Source organism: Triturus cristatus, chromosome 10 (assembly GCF_964204655.1).
Source record: "Triturus cristatus chromosome 10, aTriCri1.1, whole genome shotgun sequence".
NCBI lineage: Eukaryota > Metazoa > Chordata > Amphibia > Caudata > Salamandridae > Triturus > Triturus cristatus.
The window spans coordinates 163,130,767-163,156,597 of NC_140593.1; the positions used below are offsets into that span (position 1 = coordinate 163,130,767).

A 25,831-nucleotide genomic window follows, 5' to 3' on the forward strand; every position below is an offset into this window, starting at 1 on the left:
GCTCTGATTACATCAAGACTCTGGACTATGACACTCACTGTATTTAGGCCTGCCTGACTATCTGATTAATAGGCTACAGATGGTTCAGAACGCAGCCGCTCCGAATATATTCTGCCTTCATCTGGGAACTCCTGTGCCTCTACTTCTGAGAGATCTACATTGTCTTCCTGTTAAGAAGAGGATCACCTATGCATGGAACAGACCCAGGGTACTTCGGAGCGAGAATCAGGTTTTACGCTCTCCTCAGAAGTCTGCTCTCAGCAAATCTCTGTTTGGCCAAAGTCCCCCGGATTCACTAAGTAAGGACCAGGGGCAGATCCTTTTCCTTACTGGGTCCGTCTCTATGGAGCAAAGTCCCCCTGGAATTAAGACCCATTAAAGCAACTCCTATGTTCCGGAAAAAAGTTAAGAACGTGGCTGTTCTTCAACAACTGATATTGATCCTATGCTTCCCTTTATTGGTCCATTTCTGCACTCGCACTAGAATACTCCTTGGAGTAGCAGTTGTGCTTTAGAAATACCCATACATAGACATAGTGTTGAAGTGGATTGGGTTCAAGGTTGGGCATTGAAGTCCACAGGGTGTCAACCTCTAATGCAGTAGGAATGGCATCGGTGAAGAAAGAACCAACACTTATCTTGGAGACAGACTTGGAAGTCTGCACTAGAGTGGATGCAGAACCCGAGGTTGGTTCGAAGGACACAGATAGTGCGGAAGGCACACCTGCCTGTGGTAACCTGACTGGAGGCCCCGTGGAACTCTAGAGTCAAAAGTATGTCCGATGAAACAGAGAGTGCCAGTAGTAAGCTGCATGGCTTCTTTGAAGACCTCTTCCTTCTGCAGCGTTTCCTGTGGCCTGGGAAGTCGGGGTGCAACGAGATCAGTTGTGAAATCAGCTCTGTGACCAAGGATTGGGAGCAAGATCGGTTGACACTGTACCACCTGCCTGACTTCTCTTTGGACAGTGTGGTGGGAATGCAATTGAGTCCCCCTTCGACCTCTTGCATTTCTTTTTTGACTTACCGGAGGACCTTAACCATGAAGAAGAAGACTGTTGCGAGAGCAGCCTCGAGAGTTTGAACAAGTCTGTACCCTCGTTTGAAGTGGGACTTTTGCTAGTCCGAGGCTCGCTTTGGAGTTCAGCAATGTACAGCTTGGCTTCACAGTCCTGATCACCTTCAGGTGCATAAGGTCATATTTTTTACACGGCTTTTGAGTCATTCCCTAATCCCAAACAGCAGCAGCAGTCCTCGTGCGGGTCTGTCACAGACATCTCTTTCCAGCAGTCACAACACAATTTGAATCCTGTCGTTTTCAGCGGGGACATAGTTCCCTTGCACACATGAATGCAATGAGAAGGAATTCATCAGCCAAGGGCAGGGAGGAAGGCTCCAGATCCAAATTCGAAGGCACGGAAAGGAAGGAACTGACATTGCTGTGCAATGGTGGTGCTTATATACGGCTCTGCTTTGTGACTTCCGGGTTCTAGCGAAGAATGACGTCAACAGAGAGCTGCACAGCTCCAGCTAGCAGCACGTGGGAGCCCTGCTATTAAAATGCCCGTATCCAGTCTGGACCCTAGGGAACATTCTAAAGGAGAGGAATCTGTGGTTAGAAGTATCCATCAGAAAGTGCATTTCCCTTTTCTAGCCTTTTTGAAGTTGCATCTTTCGAATCAAGTGCCTTTTTAGGTCTCGCCTGGCGAATGCAAAGCATGCGCTGCTCTAGCCAGGAATCAGTTCCGCGAGGGCTCTCATGCACGCGTCTGCAATGGACAAAGATGGTTGCTCTCGCCATTTGTCCATTGCAAACAGCATGCGCGTGTCCCTGGGTCAGTCCCCCCGGGGCACAAGCAGGCATCCACGCATGTCTTTTTGCTGAGATCAGCTGTCCTCACAGAAGTGGATGCCTGTTTGTGCCCCAGGGGAACTGCAGGGCAGCCAGTTAGCATTTTCAATGCAATAGGTCTATCATTTATGCGAGTTTGAGCTATTGACATTGTAAATGACAATAACTTTTATTTATGTTTCAAAAACGAAAACAAGAATAAAAGCCATTGCCATTTGCAATGTCAATAGCTCAAACTCGCGTAAATGCAAGACCTATTGCATTGCAAATGCTTGTTATGTGTGCAGCCAATACCTCTGATCCATGCCATTAGAGTTTTGTTTATCTGAGTGACGAGTAATTGGTCTAAAGTTCTGTTTGTGGCATTTCTGGCACATTCAGTGTGAAAACGATTGGTAATGGAGCTGGGCTTGGAACATGCATGTTTTCCTGCAGTTATTAGTGTTAATTTTTTAAGCTCATAGCCACTTTGCTGCCATCCCTGAAGCATGTTGTTTGTGACGCCGTAGATTGTCTTCTCTCCACACTTTCTGAACTTGATGACTTGCTGACGCCTTCTTCAGAACTAGCGCCCATTGCACAAGCACATTGATATCGCGGGTGTCCTTGTTGCTTTTTATCTCAAAAAGTAGATGATTCGCTTTTACCTCCTTTTACATTATATATAATGGCCAGAATGTATTGGTTAGTTATTTTTTCTTCTTGTTGCGCACAAATTAGCTGCTATTTATTGGATGTATATTATTCTGATTACTTGCTAAGGGAAAGAGAGCCTGACCTCAGTCAACATTATGTGGTAGTTGGAGCCTGGGCCCTTTTACAAGAGTAGTTTTTTGTTAAGAATATTTCCAGTAACCACCCCTAATTTCCAGTAGACCACCAAGTTTCATTCCTACAGTGGTCTTAGTGGGAATATTAGTAAAATCCTACTTGGGAGCATTCTGCAGCTGTGGGTATGGCTGCAGCTGAAGCATTAACTCGTCTTTCATTTCTGAGCTAGTCAAACCTCATTGACGCTGTGTGTCTTTTTTTCTCCTTCTTCATTGCAGGCGGCCTTGGAAGCTTTGGATGAACTAGATCTCTTCGGAGCTAAAGGAGGTCCACAGTCAGTCATCCATGTCCTGTCGGATGAGGTGCAGCATTGCCAGGTACTCAGCTGGAACATGTTTGTGCGTGGCTCTGACCATAAAAGAACACACACTACGTTCAGGTGTCAATTACCATTTCCCACCTGCACACTACGTTCAGGTGTCAATTACCATTTCCCACCTGACACCTGCAGAAAGCTGTACCTCTGCTTGATTAAAGTAACGTTGAAGGCGGCATCAAGAGGGAAAGTCTTCTTCGAAGCTGTTTTGTTTTCAAAAGTGTAAACAAAAATAAAGTTCGTAAGATGAGAATCAGTTTAGATATGTTCACTCAGGAATATGCTACAGATCATTTGTATATTGCTTCGGTTACCCTGAGCCCATTTTAACTCGACCTTCACTTTGAGCTTGAAGGTTGAGAAAGTGAGGCTTCTTGGTGTTTTATGTGGTGGCAGTTTAGGACCTTATGATTGGCTGTGCAGCTGAGAGCTCAGCAGTGTTGAGTTATGGTATAGATGTGTATAGAGTTTATACTCCTACTGCCAGAGGCTGCTTCATTCCGAATGCACTGGCAAGCATCTGTTGAATGTGTTTTGGATTTTGTTAACTTGCCAGTACGGCACCAGTGATGATGGATGGGTAGCCGTTGCATAGGTGGATGTGAAGAAGATTTATTGCCTGATCTTCCTAGATGTTTTCATTAATGGGTAACACATTAAGTGGGTGGAATTTACATTTTTATTGGAAAATTCTTAATAAATGTCCGAGGACAAATAAAGTATGTGGTCGAGAACCTACCACACATGCTAAACAGTTAAATTCTTGAAATTGTACAAACTCACTGTGCAGAAAGAAACATCGCCCAAGTAGGGTTTTCGGAGTGTGGTTCACAAGCCTTTTAAATAAAAAACAGACTCTTCTCACAAGGTGTTCAAAAGCATTTATACCCACATTTTCAGGATCATAGTAATTTTCAAGAATCACAAACCTTGAAGGTGATACCAGGCCGTATGGTTTTGCTATTCTAGAGGTGTAAGATGCGGTGTGCTCTTAACGGAACCAAACAAAATGCAATGGGACAGTCACTAGAGGGGTTTTGGTTTTAGTAAACCATTCAATAGTGTATCGTTGGCTTGTCAGTGGAAATGAAAAACTTGGTGTTTCTGTTAAGTTAATCCCTCTACATATCACTGGTGGCCCAGAACATAGTTACTGAAAGATAGTACAAGGGTTAAGAACAGCAATCCCTCTCTGCCTTATCAAGCTACCAACTGCCAACCCCAGAACCTCCCTTCACCACCACGCCATACTCTGTGCTGGCTGATGCCAGCCTTATATTCTACATTCCATTGTGGCTAATGCCACACATCTTCCCCCTTTTTATTAACCACAAAATGTAAAGATTACAGTAATGTTTAACATAACCTCATATAATACAATTTACAGCAGTGCATTCATTAACACTTACACCAATGCAGAATATTATTATGCAAATTAGCATTTAGTGCACATAGAGTTTACCACACATTATTATGTAACATAGCATTTAGTACACATACAATTTACTACACATTCAATACCATCTTAACTACATTACCTAGGATCTAGAACTCATTGAACAACGTAACCCCCCCAGATAAGCCGGAACCCTCTTTCCCCTTTGCTGCACTTGGAGGGTGCCCCTTCCTTCATTTCCACACTCAAGATGATCCTCTCGATTTCTTCCAGTCCTTCATTACCATTGCTTCCCATCATGTAACCGCTACATTCATCCTCACACTTCCCATAAACCATGTCGGACTCAATTCTTTCATTTTTGCTCTCCGCCACACAACGTAAGTTCCATTTCTTTACATCCTCGAATTGGACAGCACTTCCTAGCACCTTACTAATCTTTAATTGTTCTGTCCAACGAGGTTTCCCCTTTTCAATGAATCCTGGTCTCTTGACGCGGATATACTACACTACTTTAGGAACATCAGCTCCATTACTATGGTACATTCTTGTGCGCATTTAATACTGTTCCTCCCTTTCCCTTATTTCACTGTCCCTTACAATGCTAAATTTATTTATTTTTTTCTCCATTAACTACCAAGGTACTAGACTGGTAGCAGGTTTACTCACTCTCAAGAGTTCAAAAGGCATTTTCCCTGCAACCGAATGCGGAGTTATCCTATATGACAAAAGCATAATTTTGTATTGATTTCCTCTACGTAAGCCCTGTTTTCAGTGCCATTTTAATTGCTTCTTTTATGACTCTGTTGAATCTCTCAACCTGACCATCCACTGTAGGATGGTACACTGCTACCCTGGAATGCTTTATACCATGTTTTCTCAACATTTATTTCATCTTATCAGACTTTAGTTGTACACTATTGTCCAACACTAACACTCTGTGAGAAAGTGCCCTCTTTCTTGCATGGTATGCCCCCACTTTTTGCTGATGTACTTTGACTGAGTGTGCCCTGGGCTCCTGCCAATCAGGTACCCAGGGCCTGTGTTTCTTCCCTAAAACTCCATTGAAGCCTAAACCCAATTTGCATCTCTGGCCACATGTCAGCCCCTGGTAAATGGTCCATAGGTACCTAGGGCACTGTGACTAGAGAAGGCCCCTAAGGGCTGCAGCACTTATTGTGCCACCCTTAAAGGCCCTGTACCCTGACACACACACACTGCCTTTGCAGGCTGAGTGGCTGGGTGCAGAACCAAACAAAGAGACAACATGGCCCACATTCCTGTGTGCCATGCCCACAAACCATTGCCCTGGCATACATCAGTCACCCCTCTAGCTGGGAGCCCTATGCCAGTGGTGAGGGGACAGGTGCATGAGCCCTGTACCCCTACAGTGCACAGGTCCATTCCTGGGCCCTGTAAGTGCAGTGTTGCCATTAAGAGTATATGGTGCTGGGAGGTCGTCATTACGAACTCCACAGCACCATGATGGCTGCCCTGAAGACTGGGAAGTTTGGTATCAAACTTCTCAGCACATTTAACCCACACTGATGCCAGTGTGGGATTTAATGTAAAATGCACGACAGAGGGCATCTTAGAGATGCCCCCTGAAACTCGACCAACTCCCAGTGACCTGACTGAGTGGCTACGCAGGCTGCCACCACCAGACATGTTTCTGGAGCCCTGGGTCGAGAGCTGCTGTTCCCGGGGGCCTGAAAAAATGCACATCCTGGGACGAGGTGCCAAGCCTCCTCCCCCAGGATGGGCAAGGTTCACGATGGAGAAGGTTCAAAGGCATGCCGCCTTTGTGAGCTTCTCCAGGCCACTTGCTGTACTCAGCAACTGGTCCCCACTGGTTCTACCCCCCACTGTGGGCGAGAGATCCGGCGGGGAAAAACAAAGTGAGGAAGAGAGGTGTGCTCACCTCTGCCAACTCCACCCCTAAGGTGGGGGAGGCGAGGTGAAGCACAACCTCGAGTCCTCGCCATCTTGAGGATGGGGGGACCCAGCCAACCAGGAACAGGTTCCTGCCCCCCTCCCACTGGAGAGTGGCAGAATAGGGGGTGTACCCACCCCAGGGAAGGGACCCATTGATCCCTGCCCTTTACCTACCTGGAACGCCCCTAAATTTAGTATTTAGGGGCACACTGAACCTTCCTTCCTCAGATCCTGATTCCAAAACTACAAGAAGAACAAAAAGAAAGAAGACCAGCCGTGCAGCTGCTAACAAGAGGACGACACCAACTGACTTGGCCCCAGCCCCACCGGACTGTCGCCCCTCGAACCTGCTCCTGCTAAACCCCGGCGTCTCCAGTGGTCAGCAACCTCACAAACCCCGGAGGACCTGACTGCCTTACTCAAGTAAAGACTGGGACTCCCACGAGCAGTGGCTCTGCTCAAACATCTGCAACCCCAGGCCCCGGCCTGAAACCGCGGATCCTGCCCACTCTGCACCCGCCGAGCCCGGCCCGAGCTAAACTGAACAAAGACCACGAGGACGTCCCCCCGGCGACTGTGACCCAGAATCCAGCACCCTAGGACTCACCTCGACGCTCCTGACGACGCCTGCAACCTCAACACCAGGGACCCCTCCAACCGCGACCAGCAGAGGGTAAGATTTCCTGGCGCCCCACGACCCCCTGTGCCCAACTCCTGGGTGTCTACCCAACCTCCAGCTTCCCAACTTACCTCTCGAAGTGGTGGTCGCACCTGAAGAGTCACTGTCCCCGAGTCTGTAGCCTTTGTTCGTCTCAAAGCTTTCCCATTGAAATCCATTGGGCACCCGATGGCCCAAAAGCCCACTGCACCCGGCTGCCCCAGTGCCGCTGAGGGTGCACCAACTACCCTGCTTGACTTGCCCTGAGTAAGTGACCAGGAGCTTTGCTCCCACAGCCGTGTGGCCTGCCTGCTAGCAGCCACCAACCAAAGGCTCCCTGCCCACCATAAGCTAACATTGGGCCTACTTTCTCTGCACCCGGCCGCCCCTGTGTCGCTGAGTGGGTAACAACAGTACAATCCTGAACCTGGGAGACCCCTGAGTCTTGCCCCAGAACCTTAACTCTGCCAGCCAAGTACTTACCTGAAAGCCGATAACTTACATTTTCTTCATAGGGTGACTGGCCGGTTTTCACCTGGAAATTCTTGTAAGTGTCGAGTTTTGAAACTTTGAAATATTCACTAAAAATCGTCCGATTAACAAACACAAAATTACTCACCTGTTCTCTGGAGAGATCCCAGTGCTGGTCTTAGGTGCCCAGCACTGACCAAAAAAAGCTATTACAACTGTGATTTTCCTATAACCTGATTTTCCCCCATAGGATAACATTGCCTGGTTTTTACCAGAAATTCTTGTGTGTCGATTTTTGCAACATACAAATATTCCTTAAAAATCGCCTGTGTAACAAAAACGATTTCTTTCAACTGTTTACAGGAAATGCACCAGGGTTGAATCCAGGATCCAGCCCAGAGTAAGAAAAATGATCGTAAAGTGATTCTATTGCAGTTTACTTAAAAATCCCATTGAGCTCAATGTTATAGATATACAAACTATTGTGTTGCCTATTGCAACCCCTGTACCTCATTGCATTCAAAGTCTATTTTGTTCATTGAAAGCGTTCAACAACAGCATCTTATCTTGAGAAAGTATTTTATGCAAACCTGTGGTTCTAAAATAAAACAGTATATTTTTTTATACAAACAATTGGCCTAGTGTTCAGTTCTTGAGTGTGTGAGACCATTTGCTGACTGTATTGGTTCCCAGGTATGGATTCATTGGTCGAAAACAAAGTAAAAAATTGCTGTGTGTGTGCTAACAGTGACAAGTCCAAGGCTACTTCCAAAGCGCCGTTATCCCCGGTATCTATACCTTGCAAACCATGGGACAAGCTAGCCCTAGATATGATAGGTCCCATCAACAGGAAAGGTGTGAGCAAAAGATTTGCATTTGTGTTAACTGATTATCACTCCCATTGGGTGGTTATTAAGATGGTTAATCAAACTAATACTGAAACACTCATAAATTTCTTGAGGGATACTTTTGCATCTGAAGGAATCCCATCAACCATTGTAACTGACAATGGAGTGCAATTCACTTCTACAGCTATGTCGTCCTTCCTGTCTAAGTTGGGGATCACACAGCATAAGACAGCACTTTATTGTCCCAGGGCGAACGGCATGGTTGAAAGAGTTAACAGAATGGTCAAGGAGCATATTCAACTTGCTTGTCATAATCAATTGTCAGTGGAATTGGTGTTGCAAGAAATGTTATGGGCATACCATACCACTCCCAATCAAGTTACGGGCATATCCCCATTCTCTTCTCTTAGAGGGAGGAAACCTGGAACCAAATTCTTTCCTAATTGGATAGGTGGGGGAGAATCTGTTGAATATGATGAGGAAGAGAGAAGTAGGAAAGTTGTTTCAAACCAGACCAAATACAAACAGTACTATGATACCAAGAAGGGTACTAAGGAACAGAAGTGGGATATTGGTGACTGGGTGGTTGTTAAAAGACCCACTCGCAGTGGGGAGAGTGAATCGAAATTTTCTGAACCTATGAAGATTGTAGAAGTTAGGCAGAATACTGTCATCCTTGAAAATGGCCAATGCTGGAGTATGGACAGACTATCCAGCTCTTCTGTTCCTATCTTGTAACACCATATGTTTCTTTACCTTTTATTAGCCTGTGTTCTTTTACATATTAATGATATTGTATTTAACCGCCTTTACCTTGCTTATGTTTACAAGCCTAAGGTGATGTTCCAGTTCCTCTTCTTTAAGGGGAAAGATGTGTTGTAATTATGCCCCTTTTCCTACACTGTTCCTTTCCTCATTCTCTCTCTCCTCCTTTGGAATCTTCCTCCTCTCCTTCCCCCCTGCTCCCTGTCCTCCGTTGGTACTTTCCTTCTGTTGGCCGAGAGGCTGCTTTAGAATGTTGGCAACGTTCCTAGTTGAGTACACTAGAGACGAACTGAGAACGCTGTGGAGGTGGAATAAAGAGGTCTTACCTATCTGGCGTGCTGTCCTTCTTTCAACATTTACCCTGTCCTCTGATACTGCCTTACTGCTCGACCAAGATACCACTTTAGAGAGTAGGTTCTATCTAACTTTAACCTCTGCCAAACCTCTGCAGACTCTTGGACTCTATACACACTGTACCTCACTTTGGTGCAGTATATATAGAGCCAGTTTCTTACACACTGCAGGCACTCTTTACCTCACGAACAAATCCTCTAAAAAGTCTATCACAACATCTGTAATAATGCTCCCTACCATCCGAACCTTAGGCCATTTACTAATGTAGTCAATTAGCACGACAGCATAACATTCATTGGTTGGCAATGTGGAAAAGGGTCCCATAAAATCTATGGCTGATTGTCTCCATGGTCTGTCAGGCAACTCCACTGTGGCCAAAGGTATCTTGCATGGCTTAGCCCCCTTATCACTTTATGCACACATAGTACAATTCCTTACCCATCGATCAACCATTACATCAGTCCCTAGCCACCAAAAGTTCTCCTTAATTTTCCTCTTAGTATTGGACATACCTCCTTGTCCCTCGTGGCCTTTTTTCACCAACATTTAATTTACTCCTTTGGAGGAGTAATTTTATCTCCTCTTAATACCACTTTGTTGCATAAATACAACTCCTCCTAGTTTTCAAAATGTAGAACCGTCCCCTCTCATCATCCATTCATTCGGCAGACCTTTGGTAGTATATGTCTTAATAAATTGTAATTCAACATCCTTCTCCATTTCTTGCCGCCATTCCTTCGCTGATAAGAACTTTCCTTGGTCTGCTTTCTCACCCATGCCACATAACACATCTTCATATGTGAATGCATCAACACATTCCACATGCCTACTCTCCTCTTCACTAGTTTCACACCCAAAAGGACGTTGTGACAACGCGTCAGAAATCACATTGCTCCTGCCTGGTACAAATTCAATTTCAAAATGGTTCATCTGCAGCTTAGAGGCCAGCTTTGCTAACCTAGGAGATAAATTCCTACCACCCCCGGCTTAAGTATGTTCATTAAAAGTTTATGGTCATGCAGATTTCAAATCTACTTCCCCAAATTAATAATCTACACCGTTTCACAGCCTAGGATGCCGCCATTAGTTCCTTTTCTATTACGTAATAGCTTTTTCCGCCTGGGTTAATGAATGTGAATCATATGCTACTATCCATTTGCTCCTTACCTTTCTTCTGAGCCAAGACTGCACCAATGCCATAACCACTGGCATCCACTCAAACCATACAGTTAACATTGATCTCAAATGTCTTGAAGCAGAGAGCTTGCAAAATCTCTTTCCTAATACATATGAAACAATTTGATTGCTCTTGTCCCCACTCAAATCTAACATTTTTCTTAAGCAACTTCCTTAGTTGCTCCACTTTCACAGGTGATTTTCTATTAATCTTGAATAAAATTCTGTAAGGCTCAACACTTTTAATTGCTCCTCACAAATAGGTTCATGGGCATTAAATATTACTTCCACATGACCAACCTTAAGACGAATTCCATCTCTTCAAACGACATGGCCTAAGTATTCTACTTGGTCTTTATGAAATTTGCACTTTTCACTCTTTTTTTGTCAATCATTTGTCACTCGGAATTGATAGTAAAGGATCCAAAATGCCATCATCTGTGATTTTATCCTTTCCAAATACCAAGATGTCATCTTGAAATACCTTTGCCCCGTTCACATTTGCCAATAATTTGTTATCATCTCCCTTAGGAATACAGCTAATGCACTAGCCACCCCAAAAGGCATTATTTTGTAATTAAAATCCCCTTCAGTTGTTACAAAAGCAGTAAAATGTCTAGAATCATTTTCTAATTCGATCTGCTGGTACGCACTAGATAAGTTAATTGTCGAGAAAACAGTGCCATGACTTACCGATGATAGCAATTCTTGTAAATTAGGTAAATGAAATGTGTCTACCTAATGGCTTCATTCTTACATCTTGAATCTACGCACAACCTTAATCCTGTGTTGGCTTTGAGTGATATCACACAGATATTTGTAACCTTTTTATGCACTATTGGACCCACTCCATTACCATCTCAACCAGCATAGGTGTATAGGAACATCACTGTGAGAAGCTGGCTTGGTATATGGTGTACACTTATGTAAGCGAGCACCCTGCACCAATCCAGACAACCCTTATGGTGATTTTTGTGGTCTTAGACAACCTTCTAAAGCTCTCTAAGTGGTAGCTGTAGAGAGCAGCCTTCAGGCTTAGTCTAGAAGGAGTGTAAAGCAGCTTGTTTTACCAGGGCGTAATCTTATTGATACAGATTAAGTGAAAAAGAACCACACAGTGTATTTATAAAAATATGTGTTTATTATATAACACTCACTAACACATACAGGTATCTCCTAGCCAGAGATGTTCACAATGCACACAATACTTTTCAATAGAAACAGGTAAGTAGCACATAATACACAGTGGTCACCAGGAGGAGACCAAACCATATACTAAAATAGTGGTATGTAAACTACGACTCAAGTCAAGACTATACCCAGAAGACGTAGAAGTGCCAGGGAACCATGGAATCCCCCAAAGTTAGGTAACCTGGAACCCCAAGGAGGCCGTGTGCAGAGTGGGAACATGACCGTGGGATCAATGCAAATCAGAGGGTAAGTCACGGTTGCACTTTTAAAGAAGGACCCTTCCCAGTGGACCCTGAAGAAACCCAGTGGAAGACAGAAGGTTGGAGAGCTACCCAACCTGTGGACACCTTAGAAACCAGGATACCTGCCTCAGGGGAGCCGGGTGCATAGGTGTGAAGTGGCGTTGGAAACCGCTGTCGAACCCAGCGGAGCACTTCAAAAAGATGCTGCTGCTGGAGAAGGTGAAAGTGTCCGGTGGAACTCAAAGGTGGATTCAAGTTGAGAAGTACCTGAAAGCAGAGGGGACAGAGTCTATGCCACTTGGAAGTGACCAGGAGACACGGAAGATGATACTCACCAATGTCGGGTGCTGCAGGAGAGTTGACGGTGATCCTGGAGCTCCAGCTGTGGCGCTGTAGAAGACCAGAAGCCGTTCATGAGCTGTCCCACGCCAGATGTTGAGGGTTGAGGAGTCGGTGTCTGTCGGGAGCAACAACAAGCCATGGCAACTGCAAACAATGTGGAGAGAGAAGAAGGTGCAATGTCGGGACCAGCAAGGTCCAGGTGACTCTCCACAAGCAGGGGAGTCCAGGCAGGTCCCAAGCAATCAGGGGAGCCCAAAGAATAAGAAGATGACCCTCAAGAGGACCCACAGCCTGGAGGCACTGGAGTAGAGAGAGGACCTCAAGCAGCTCACCAAAGAAGCAGGCCCACGATGTAAATGATGCGGTGAGGACGAAGATCTTGGTCACTGGAGATGCCTGAGGTTGGGACTACCTGGAGCTTGAAGATCCTGATGGAAGGAAGCCAACAAGCCTTTGCAACTGCAAGTCGACGTGATGCACAGGGGTTCAGTTCCTGCGACTCCGATGAGGGATACTGGCCTCAAACTTGGTGAGAGGGCAGGGCATGCCTCGAGGGATGTGAAGAAGCACCACCTATGTTGCTGAGCCTTTCAGAGTCCGTGGGAGCTCAGGATCAGCAAACTGGTCAGCTTAGTTGCGGTGCCTGCAGATGGAGGGAAGTGACTCCTTCACTTCAAGGGTTATTCCTTCAAGTGCCTTGGATGCCTACAGGCCTTGTAAGATTCCTGTATGGTGCACAGGCATTGACGTTGCAGCAGACGAGCAGCAAGGTGACGAGACCAGGAGTGGCAGGAGCCTTCCTAGTTGCAGCCTTGATGCCCAGAGTGAAGTCCAGAGTGCCCAGATTGTCGAAGAAGAAGTTGTGTCTGAAATGAATCTTGTCCCATGACGAATCTAGGGACCCACCAACTGGTAAGCCCTTAAATACCCTAAGTAAAGGGTTGGAACGATTCAGGGGTCCCTCCCAAAGGAGGGGCTGGACAAGGGGAAGAATACTCCCCTTTCCTTTGGCCAGTTTCTGGCCAGAGCGGGAAACACTGGCTCCCTGAACTAGTTTGAACTGGACTACGCATGGTGGGCACCAAGTGTGCCGTGCACGAAAACTATGTATTTGTTTGATGTGCTAATCCTAGATTAAGGAAATGTGTTTGCACTTGTGAAGTGTTGTGTGCCCTTGTGCCACTTCAGAGGTATACAGTGCTTTAAGGTCATAGCCAGGTTGTATGTATTCTTTCATTCCCAGAATGAGGCAGTGAGGGCTCTGTAGACATTTGCAACCAAATTGAGAAATCTGTGTTTTAGTCAGTGGAAGGCTACGAATCTCAATAGGGTTAATGCACTATCTATTGTGAGTCCAAAGGGGAGGCAAAAGCATTGTGCGTGAAGCCTCCAGAACATGGAACTTACTCCCACTTGGTATAAAACAGCACCCAGCCTCCTTGCTTTTAGGAAAGCGATAAAAACCTGGGTATTTATGACGTAGTGCATCATTTTACCCTCTCCTTATACTTGCATTATTTCTGCTAAAGCGCTTAGATGCCTCAGGGTAGTAATGCGCTTTATAAGCTCAAATAACATAACATAACAAAGTATCCTGGAGGCAATCATGTATGTAGAACCGTGAAAATCCACTGTCTCATTCAGTCCTTAAGGTGATACATTTCATTGTTGTTTCAGTCCCTTAGGCAATTCATATTAAAATGTGAAAGGCTGTGTTATTCACTCTTATGAGGTGCTGTTTTTTTCAGTCTATTCTACACTCAATGCTGCCGAGAGCTTCAACGTCCAAAGAGATTGATGCTGGAGTCCTGTCCGTCATCTCGTACCCCGCATTTGCTGTTGAGGACAGCCAGCTGGTGGAAATAACCAAGCAGGAAATTATTGAAAAGCTGCAGGTAAATCTCTTTGGTGTGTTGTAAAGTCTAAGCTGTGAAGGGGTGAATACTTAAAGCATTAAAATTCATGTTTCATTGTATAATTTTGATTTGCTAATAACCATGAGTATTGTAAATAAACCACTGTTTGTTACTGTTTCCTGACATCCTTGCATTCTGCAGGTGGGTTCATTAGGGGATTCTTTTTCTTGGGCTTCAAATTTGTGGTTGTTATCAGCTTTAGTCGCAGGGCATGACAGATCTGATCCCACTTGCATTGTTGTTGTCTGGTGGAAAGAGTTGGTAGGCAGCATAACTAACCCAGGTAGGAGATGGAATCTTGCAGCTCAGACTTCAGTGGCATCAGAGCACGTTATTGGCAGAATCACACACTTCTCACTGAGAGCCCAGCCCACATTCCATATTAACATACCTGCAAGATAAAGCAGGTCGAGTTTAACAGGCTCTAGCCCATCCTATATTCCTCTATGCACAGACAAATGCACCCCTCTATGCTCGTACAGTTTTCGAGCTGAGCAACTTTGGTACAGCCTTCTCAGCAGGTACAAACTAGATGGAGGGATTACTGAGGCCCTCCCACTTTACTAGTCTCAAAAGCAAACGTTTTTCTCAAGCTGGAGATGGGAGATTACTCACATGGAGACATCTTAACAACTGTTTAGGTTTCACAGCAGACATGCAAGAATGAAAGGCCCAGCATCACTTTCATCTTTTATCTAGATTACTATTGCAGGACCTAGTATATGATAGTATGCAGATGTGGCCAAGATGGCTGGAAGGGCGGATGGCTGAGCCCGGTGGCTTTCAATAATCATATCCCTCCCTCCGGGCGTGTAGTTGGCCTTGTTGTTGCTGCAGTCTCTGGAACGGACTGGCTGCGACACCATGACCTCTTCACCCCTGACCTACGAGAGGGGCCCAAGCAGCGGGGGTGAACAGTCGATCCAGAGCACTGCTGACGAGAGGCAGCCGCATTAAACTGGCACAATTGGCACCCAACATATGGTGGGACAGGCGTGCTCGCATTGACTTCAGTGTCCCTGAAGGGGCGAGAGACAACAGGGGCAGTCTACCCCACAAGGAGCCTCTGAGAACTGGGGGCACGTCTACCCCGATGACACCTATTGCAAGACTCGTGTGGTGGCCCTTACCCGGCCGCACCGCAAGGTCGGTTTGAGAAGGTGAACCGTACCAGAGGGCCTACACTGCGCTCTAGACCCTCAGCCATGCGGGCCATTAAATAGACTGCTGCCCACCACTGGGAAGCGGGCACCCATGAGACACAGTGTGGCACGTTGCGGGCCCCTCCGTCTCAGATGGAGAACATCGAGGGCCACTGATTGATGGACCTACGAGACTGGCGACCCCGAGGCCTTTGCCCGGGACTGGTGAGAGCCACATCGGCCACCGCCCCCGCAGTTGGGGCAGAGTGCCGAACCAGCCACCGGATGGCAACAGGAGGTGTGTGTGGGGGGGTGGTGGTGTGGGGCACGACTGAGCTGCCGCCCCTGCCTGCCAACTGCTCCCACATCGATGTTGGCACTCGGGATCCCACAGACCAACGCGGCAGGATAATAATAATAATATATTTTTATTGTTTGGTTAATTAAAACCTTTACAATTTCCATGTAAAAAAAAAAGCGTATTAGCAGCAGAATTCATATCCTAAAACCATTTAAATAAAACATATAAAACTTTCTTGAGTTGTATTAACATCCCCAAAGAAATTAACAGTAAATGTCTGCACAGTCCGTCAATTAAAATAGCAAGGCTCAGTTATCAAAGAGAGAGAGAGAGAGAGACTGTTCCGTCAACAGTTGGTAGTTAACAGCAGTGAAGAAAGATTTGCTGTTAGCTTTACTACTCAAGCATATAATGACTAAGTGTTAGATAAGCAAAGAATGTCAATTTTGCTTTAATATAATGATTTAAGGGGCCATGAGATGCAAAAATTAAGCGATCCGGTCACTTGACGCAAGAGCTTTTGCCCCTGCCACTTCCATGAATTGGACAAGGCGACACGCCAGCTGTACATCTCCACCTCCAAAACATGCCATCACAGCTTGTCTGCAGGATCTTATCTGCTTTCTCACAAAGAGCGGCTTTAATAGCTGTCGCCGTTCGGCCTGTAGCTTTCTGCATATACATAGTAGGTGTAGTACCCTTTCATTAGCATCCTCACATAGGCGGCATATTGACTGACCCTGGAGACGCTTCCGCGGGGGAAGATGCGGTAAAGATGGCACAATACCCAATCGAAGACAAAGATATTTTTCTTTCTTCTTTCTATTGAATCCCGTGCCTAAGTATGGTTGTGGAGAGAGTTTGTCATAGCTGTGAACCACAAACCATCCGTGGGCTCTTTCTGTAAGTGCCGCCTTGTCTTCTACTAATGATAGCTTTTTCGCTGTTTTGTTCACAATGTATTTAAAACAATGATAAGACCCTGAGGCGGCCCAAAGTTCCTTGAGATCCAGACGTTCTATTGATGCTATCAAATAGGTCCTTGCTGCACACTCCTTCTTTAGATGTATTTCATTCCATAGATATGAGTTCAGTGTGCCTTTATCAGATTTTTTAATCCTATACTAGGTCTTAACGTATGCTCCTTTGCGGGCTATTTCTTGACTTTGCATGCCGAATTCTAGCCTTATTTAAGCTGGCGAGACGTACTTTGGTAAATTAAATATTATCCTTGCAGCTCTTCAGACCGTTCTGTCCAAAGTGAGTGCATCTCTTCCCCTCAGACAATCATTCCCATATGTGTTTGCCGGGATGAGTTTTGCTTGCCAGATTTGTAGCAGTGGGATTAGGCTAGGGCCGGACGTTTTCTGTTTGATTGATTTTATGGCTACAGCTATCGTAATGCCTCTTCTTTTAATTGCTTCTTTTTGTAAGTTGAAAGTCCCCTTGTTATCCATGATCACACCTAGATACTTATATCGGTCAACTACTTCGATTAGTGAATCTGCCATATACCAGGAGTATTTAGAGGTTTCCTTCTTTGGATGTATCCTCATAACCTTCGTTTGTCGTGATTAATAGTTAATCAGTTAGATATTGAATATCGACTAGTTGTGTCCAATAAGTGTTGGAGACCGATGGGGGTCTGACTGACCAGTACAAGATCGTCTGCGTACAAGAGGTTAGAAAGCAAATCCCTCCCAGCTTTGGCGGATGAGAATTGCAAATATCCAATTCTGACGAAAGGTCAGACATAAATAAGTTGAAGAGCGTTGGTGCCAGGACGCACCCTTGTTTAAGCCCCATGGTTGTTGGAATTTTCTTGGACAAATACTTTCCGTCCCCTAGCTTTACTTGGACCCACGTATTTGTGTGAAGCAATATTAACTGGTATAGGAGAGCAGCTGGTATTTTCATTTCCTTGAGTTTGTGCCAGAGTTTACTTCTATCGATTTTGTTGAAAGCTGACGAATAGTCGATAAAGCACATGAATAACGGAAGTTTTGCTGACTTGGCCCTGCCTATCAATAGGGATAATGCAAGAATATTAGTGGTTGTCCCCATGCCCTTGCAAAAACCTGTTTGGTTAATTGGTATTGTTGATTGATCTTCGGCCCAAGCAGTGAGGTCATCCAAGAGCAGGCCAGTGTAATATTTCGCCTCGAAGTCAATTAAGGCCACAAGCCTCTAACTGTTTGCTAAGTTCTTGTCCCCTTTCTTGTATATTGGAGATATGATTGACCCCCGCCAGGAGTCCGGGATGATGATGACTCCTGCTATTTGGCCATACAGCGGTAGTAAAGTGGATAACGCGGCAGGAGTGGTCAGTACCTCATTGATCCTGGCAACATACACTGTGAGAGGCCTTGTGGAGCATACAGCAGTGGACACTTGCATTGCTTCTACTGCCCAGGTGACCCACCCTCCATGCAGTACTATTTATCCTTGGGAGGGGGTGCCGCCCGCATCTCGACCCCACCCGCTCCTTCTCCGACGGCCTGTACTCAGCCTCCTGTATCTAATTGGCGCTGGGCAGATGGCCCCTGGAGGGCTATAACCCCCATCCCCCCCCCCCCCCCTGCTCCCCTGATTTGGCACTGTTGATGATTGGGCGCGTAGCAGCTCAACCGGGTCTATTTTACTGCGCTCATTCTCCCTATGTGAAACTTTGATTCCAGCACCATGGCATACAAGCATGCCTTGCATTTGTCATGATTTAGAATGTTAATACTCTAGACGTTTATTAGAAATGACATGCTGCTGCTACCATTGGAAGTACATGATTTTCTCAGGATAACAGGCTTTTTGTCTTGCATAGCTGAGGAAGATAAATGTGTTCTCATTTTAGCTTCTTGAGTACCTTCCATAACTTCTATGAGAAAATAATGAGGAGAAATGTTTCCTCTCAAATATTATCAGGTCACAAAATAGGATCAGTATTTTTCGTAGGGTAAAATCAATTTAGAAGTCACTGCATTCCTAAAAGTAGTATAAAACCAAAATCTGTTAAAACCTTTTATATTTGTTCCTTTTTATGATCCACAAAATCTGGCATTGGCTACAGTACATTTGAATGGGACAAAATGCTGGAGCCTCATCAGCTCATGTTCCTTTTTAAAAAAACGTTATTTTCCATTTTCACAGTGATATACAACAAAAAAGACTGCATATTAATTACTCATTGCAACCTTAAAAAGTAGATTGTTTAGAGTAATGATCAAGTACATAACGCACACTGGTATTCAGGGTAACATACACATTTCTGTGCTAAATCAACGATTAGTCAACCTGCAATCGCCCCTTTATGCCAAGGTTTATGGCCACCTCACGCATTTGTGAGGTGCTTACGTGCATCAGAGACAGTCTCGGGGGTCTAACCCTCTCCGGCAGGCACTACTAAAGCCAACTGCTGCGAAAGGGGGGGATGAGCCAACTTCCAGCAAATAACACTTAAGTGGCCCCCAGATGTCCCGTGGCCTGGACGCCAAGGGCTGAGTCATGGCAAATAGTTCACTATTCGTATTACAATATACCAGACTATTGAGCCAGGCTTTTGTGGTAGGGGTAACTTTGCTCCCCAGTGCAGTGCTATCTCTTTCTTAGCCAATAGCTGCGCGGTAGCTGCAAATTCGCGTAATGGCTTAGGGATCACTTGCACGTTCCCCAACAGAGCCATTGCAGGTACAGCGGCTATAGTGTGTAGTATCATCTTAGATAAGAGAGTGAAGATGGCCCTCCAATAGCATCCTATTTTTACATAATTCCAAGTAATGTGGGCAAAATCAGCGTGGTGTGCACCACACTTGGGACAAGTGTGTGGCCGATTGGGGTCAATCCTGTGAATTTTCGCTGGGGACATGTATGCTCTCCACAAAAATGTTAAATGTATCAGCTTATGTTTACTGTTAAGTGAAACCTTTTTGGTCTGGGTGCAGCAATACTCCCAGTGTGAGGCTTGTATCGGGTGTCCCAGATCCCGTTCCCATGCTTCCCGGATCTTAGCGTATCTACTAGGGACCTGGGCCATACTGGCCTTATATAATTTGGATATGAGTTGATCGCCCACCCTTAATTGTGTTCAGAAGCGTTAGCGGTGGAAAATTTGCTGGTTCCAGAGGGAATTCCGTGATGTACGCCCGAAGAGTTCTACGGAGCCTACCAAACACAAATTGGTCCATGAAAGATGCCTTTCTAAACCGCTCCTCCTCTGTGCTGAAAAACACATGTCCTCCCGGAAAGAGGTTCCCTATTGTTTCGAGAGAGTATGCGGTGAGTGTGCGTTGAACCAACCTCTCCTCGGTAATAGGCAGCCATGCATTATTTGCAATCAGAATCGCAGAAGAGTAAAGGGTGTGTCCTCCGCTAACACATGCTAATTTCTGTCAAGCCCAGCTGGTAGTCGTAACATTCTGGATATCACAGAGGTCTCTAGGGAACCCTTTTGGTAGTATCGTTTTCTGCGGGGCAGGAAGCACCAAGTCAGTCTCCAGCATCCGTAAGGGAGTCGGGCGTCAGGATGATGCCAATAGTGTCCAAACTACATTGCGCCACTAAATAATAAACCTGAAAATTAGGGACCCCCAATTCACTCCTCTCCTATGGTAAGGTTAACGTGTCCCAACTGACCCTGGCTCAAACCCCCCTCCAAAATCTAATGAAATGTGAACGGAGCGTGCCAAAAAATCTGTTAAGGAGTGGAACGGGAATGTTGTGAAACAAATATAAAAACTTGGGAAGTGCCACCATTTTGGTGGCGCGACCAGCCAGCGAGAGAGGAAGTCTCAACCAGCGTTCCACCTGCGACTCTAAAGTGTTCAGCGCTGGGCGGTAATTAAGCAAGACAATCTGTTCAGCTTCCCTGTGGACGTGTATTCCCAAATACTTAACTGATGTGTCACACCACGTCAGAGGAAACCCACAATCTGACCTGCACAGCATTAAAGAAAAAAATTCAGGTTTACTCCAATTGATGACCAAACCAGAGAATCCTCCAAAGCGGATAATTTCTCTCACCAGCGGCTCAAGATTCTCTTGGGGCTGACAGATATACAGAATGATTTCATCCTCATAGAGCGATATTAAGAGCGGGCCCGTTCTATACTTTAGTCCCCTGTGTATATGCTGTTCGTCGAACCAACGGGTCGAATGCTATAATGAAGAGCAGAGAAGAAAGCAGATAACCCTGTCAGGTGCCACGACTCAGGGTGAAGGCTGCAGAAAGAGTATTGCTCAATCTGAGTCTAGCAGTGGATGACTCGTAAAGCAGGGAGGTGAGATATATAAACCCTTTTGGCATGCCCATCTTTCTCATAACGGCTAGAAAAAATGACCACTCCAAAGAGTCAAAAGCTTTCTGGATGTCAAGTAAGGCAGCCCCTGGAGGTATCTCTGGCGAAAAGCTAATGTTCCTTTTAACCTTTCATCTAAATTGTATTTGCAATACAAATATTATCCAAGGGGGAGGACATTTCCAGGTAGCTACTGACCAGACTGGACTGGAGCCCTATGACTCCACTTCAGTCAGAAACAATCTGGAGTGTCTCCCCCTCCCCCCCCCCCCCTTTGGATCTTTGGATAATACTGCTTTTATTCATGTATGATTGCCCCTCAGAATATTGTTTTAGTAATACATTACTGTGAGATAATGGTAAACATTTCAAACCTTCAAGAGGCCACCCGGCAGATGATGTTGCAATAGATCTCTATAGTCCAAACAGACATCATCAAACTAAACCGCACGATGGAAAGCCAATTATTGGTAAGTATTGTAGATGGAGGACTCTGTAAAGAAAGTTGCTTTTTTCTGCATTGGATGGGCCTCTTTGAGGCAAAAATCTGTGTGTCTCATCAGGACAGCCTAGCGTCTGTGAGCCATGTGCTCTAAAATCATTTAATGGTTGTGTCAAAGTCATGTTTAAATAAGGGGCATATAAAATTAACCTAAAACATGGACAAGGCAAGCAAAATGTGTATTATCATCCAATCTAAGAAGGAGCCAACAGTAGATTTTAGGGGCCCAATTAGTAATCAATACAACTTTTGTCACAACAAATTTACCAAACAGTGAAGCAGCAGGACAGAATTTTAGTCCCTCAACTTCTAAGGAATTATCACATCACTAGGTAGTGCATCTGATTACTTCAGAACATTATAACGCCTGAGTGAGTATTAAACATTCTGTAAGAATGACTCACCAGTATTGAGCAATCAGATTTATTACTGGAAATACAGGGTAATGAACCTTGCCAATACTAAGTGAAGCACCTCATGCTTGCTGTCTTGTTTGTCACCCATAAAATGATAATAATATGAATATTGCTATCAGCACCTGCCAGTTCCTAAGAGAACATCTGCCCTGATTTCATTGGAATATCTTAATACAAAGAAAGCCCGACTCAGCGGAGCTGTGTAATGCATTGATATGGCTTATTGGAATTAAGTATGCTTCTTCCTTAAGTAAAACATTTAGAATTGATTTGTGTTACTGCGTTTCCCAATTGCCTATTGAAATGTGAGCTAATTATTTGGTAAACTGGGCCCGTTTAAGGATGGCTAGAGGCACGTTTGCCACAGACAAAGGCGATGTTTAGTAGGTCTGATTTCAGAAGTGTAAACTCGATCTTCCATGCTTTGTTAATAGTCCATAAATTGGGTGGCCATAATACCTACTATATACAGCCTGTTATTGCTATGACTAATATTATTGATGTGTTAATGCTCAAAATATTAAAGAATCCAGAGCTCTCTCTTTTTTAGGTCTCGCCTAGCGATGCAGCTCAATGTGCTGCTCGCGTAGGCGAGATCTATTGTTGCCGACTTGCTTAGCGATGCGGGACAGGATAGGTGCACGCGCTTAAAAGACATCAGCTGTGAACGCGTACGGCGGCGTTAGCTGAAGTTGCAGGACAGGACATGTGCACGCGTATTATTGATGCCGCGTTAACACGCCCGCTGCTTCCCGCGCTCGCACAACACCGACAGCTTATTTAAAATGTGCCTTGGCGTGCTCCTGTTGCCACCTCCCACGGGCCAAGCCTCGTTATTCAGTGTGTGCGCTCGCACAATGCCGACAGCTTTTTCTTTTTTGGATCGATTTCACAAGGGAGCAAATAAACAGAAGGAGGAAAGTGAAGGTCATACCTGTTTATCATAAACACAGATTTTTATACTTCAAACAATTATATTAATGTAAAATGTAAGGATGTGTCCTACCTTCTCGGATTTAAACCGGTGACTGCAGGCTGCACACCTATTGCTGCTTCCGGTAAATTAACCTAAAGAGCAGTAGTTGTTTCTTCCATGCTTCAAAGCCAGGGCTGCTAAGATGCATGTGCCCGGTTTTCTGTTAATTGAGGCAAATAGTTTTTTTTCCAAAGCAGACAGCGCATACAGGGTCACCGATACTGCAGCTCGGCGTGTTCGTGTTTTCAAACTAAGCTGACTGTAGTTATGGTGCAGTCTGTTAATAGCATTACTACGGTCTACACATCTGGTCAGAGCACTGAGTTATGGTACAGACTCCGGGCACTTTTTCTTAAAAGGAATATGTGGGTTTCAGAAAAAAGAGCCCATGTAAATTAAGTTTCCTTGACCATAATGACCATTTAAGCAAAGATGTCACTGCCTGCACGTTGGTGAATGTGAGGATTGATCACAAGCCACAGCGCAGACCCATTCCATCCAACAATACAATGGTATTTCTTAACAAATGTTGGCAAACTACTACAGAACTGGGTTTCATGTACTTGACACATCCGTTGGCACTTTCAGAAGTGTTCATCTATATGCCACAGTGTTTCGACGTATTTGAAATGTCACTCATTTGGCAATATCAAGCGGGATGAACGTGCATCTCTGCTGCAGAGGGTTCACATATTCCACAGCTCACAGCTGCATCCTCCTTACAAAGATTCCTTCAACTTTGACTCCGGTTTCTAATTACCACATGACTAGATGTCACAATAAGTCTCTGACCTTTTACTCACTCATGCGGAATCAGGCCAGGAGCAAAGATCACTTGTCCATCCAAAAACACGTTTATTTACTTCCACCTCAACGTAGATTTCTTCTCCTTTTTCTAATGCTACCCTCAAGAAATGAATGCCACACTGAACCAAAAAAACTGCCTACCAAAGGATACTCCAATAACTCACTGAAGTGTAGATTCACCATAATAAAAAGCTGAAATATGTGCAGTTTCAAACTGATTACTGTCTGGAAGTGGAAGCAACATGAAGGGCGCAGGTGCGGGGTGCAGAGGGGTAAGTGGGTGGGGGCTTTATGGAGAAAAGCAAATGGGCGAGAGAAAGAGAGCAGCTTGGAGTCCGGTGGGGTGGGAGGGACAAATAGGCAAATAAGCAACATGGAGCTTGGAGTGAGGGAAGCAACCTCGGGTGGGCGGTGAAAGGCATACGGAGGCAAGCGCATAACAGATAGTGGGTGAAGCTCATGGGGAAGAGAGCAAAACAGAGTGGGAAGGAGAAGCACACTAGGGAGACAGCTAAAAAACAAATACGCTCTCAAGGAGTGCTTAAGACAAAAGAAAACAAGCATTTGCAATGCAATAGGTCTCGCATTTACGCTGGTTTAAGCAATTGGCATTGTAAATGACAATGCCTTTTATTTATACTTTGAAAACCAAAATATTAATAAAGGGCATTGTCATTTACAATGTCAATAGCTCAAACTGCATAAATGCAAAACCTATTGCATTGCAAATGCTTGTTTTGTAATGTTAACACTAAACTATATAAAATGTATATCTCTTATAGTTATGAAATCTTGTACAAGTATTTCTTTTATCCTTCCTTTCCTACTTTGTTTATATTATTGGACCAATAGAAGGTTATATTAAACAAGCATTTGCAATGCAATAGGTCTCGCATTTACGCGAGATTAAGCTCCTGACATTGTAAATGACAATGCCTTTTATTTATGTTTTAAAAAACAAAAATAAAAGCAATTTTAATTTGCATTGTCAATAGCTCAAACTTGCGTAAATGTGAGACCTATTGCATTGCAAATGCTTGTTATTTTAGATACAAGGAGATGAGTGATTTGTCTGGAATCACGGAATATTGAGCAGACTGTGGACTCGAACCTCCTCCCCTGTTTCAAAGTTTGCAGCTCTGGGAGTAAGGCCACATATCCGCCTCTTTAAGAAACGCTCTTAAGACGGCCTTTGAAAAATCCTTGATCTGTGGCCCCTCAGCAGCTACGCCTCCCAGCTTCAGAGCTGCTTTAAACTTCACTGAAGTTAGAATTGTATGATGCGGTAGCAAAGAGGTCAGCCATCACGGTCCCCACATGATGAGGCCTAGACTGGCTCGCACTTTAGTCAGGAGCACTGAGGCTCGTGCCTTGCCTATAAATGTGTCACAAAGGCAGCCGCCATGCTGTAGAGCCAACACTCTGCAAGTCCCAGGCCAGACGCCACTAATGTATTAAGTCTCGTCAATCAATCAATCAATCATGGAACTTATATCGCGCACTACTCACCCGTAAGGGTCTCAAGGCGCTTGGGGAAGGGGGTCTGCTACTGCTCGAACAGCCAGGTCTTGAGCTGTTTCCTGAAGGCCAGGTGGTCCTGGGTCATCCGCAGGTGGACGGGTAGGGAGTTCCAAGTCTTAGCTGCCAGGTAGGAGAATGACCTTCCTCCAGCGGTGGCTCTCTGGATGCGAGGGACGACGGCGAGGGCGAGGTTAGCGGAACGTAGCCGGCGGGTGGGCGTGTAGAAGGTGAGGCGGCTGTTGAGGTACCCTGGGCCTAGGTCGTGGAGGGACTTGTGTGCGTGGGTGAGGAGTCTGAACGTGATCCTCTTGTTGACAGGGAGCCAGTGCAGGTCTCTCAGGTGGCACGAGATGTGGCTGCGTCGGGGGACGTCCAGGATGAGTCGGGCGGAGGCGTTCTGGATACGCTGAAGTCTTTTCTGAAGCTTGGCTGTAGTACCGGCGTAGAGGGTGTTTCCGTAGTCTAGTCTGCTGGTGACGAGAGCGTGGGTGACCGTCTTCCTGGTCTCGGTCGGGATCCATCGGAAGATCTTTCGGAGCAAGCGGAGGTTGTGGAAGCAAGCTGAGGAGACGGCGTTGACTTGTCTGG

The 25,831-nt window shown here is 45.3% G+C and overlaps 1 protein-coding gene across 3 annotated transcripts in view; it reads left to right on the forward strand.

Moving 5' to 3' along the window:
- The window catches only part of PHKA1 (phosphorylase kinase regulatory subunit alpha 1), a 1,109,231-nt gene that overhangs the window by 295,740 nt on the left and 787,660 nt on the right, over positions 1-25,831 (forward strand). For all 3 annotated transcript variants that reach the window (XM_085630734.1, XM_085630735.1, XM_085630736.1), the window contains exons 7-8: positions 2,899-2,997; positions 14,123-14,269. In XM_085630734.1, the coding sequence (XP_085486860.1) occupies positions 2,899-2,997; positions 14,123-14,269 (246 nt within the window). The remainder of the gene's footprint in view (positions 1-2,898; positions 2,998-14,122; positions 14,270-25,831) is intronic.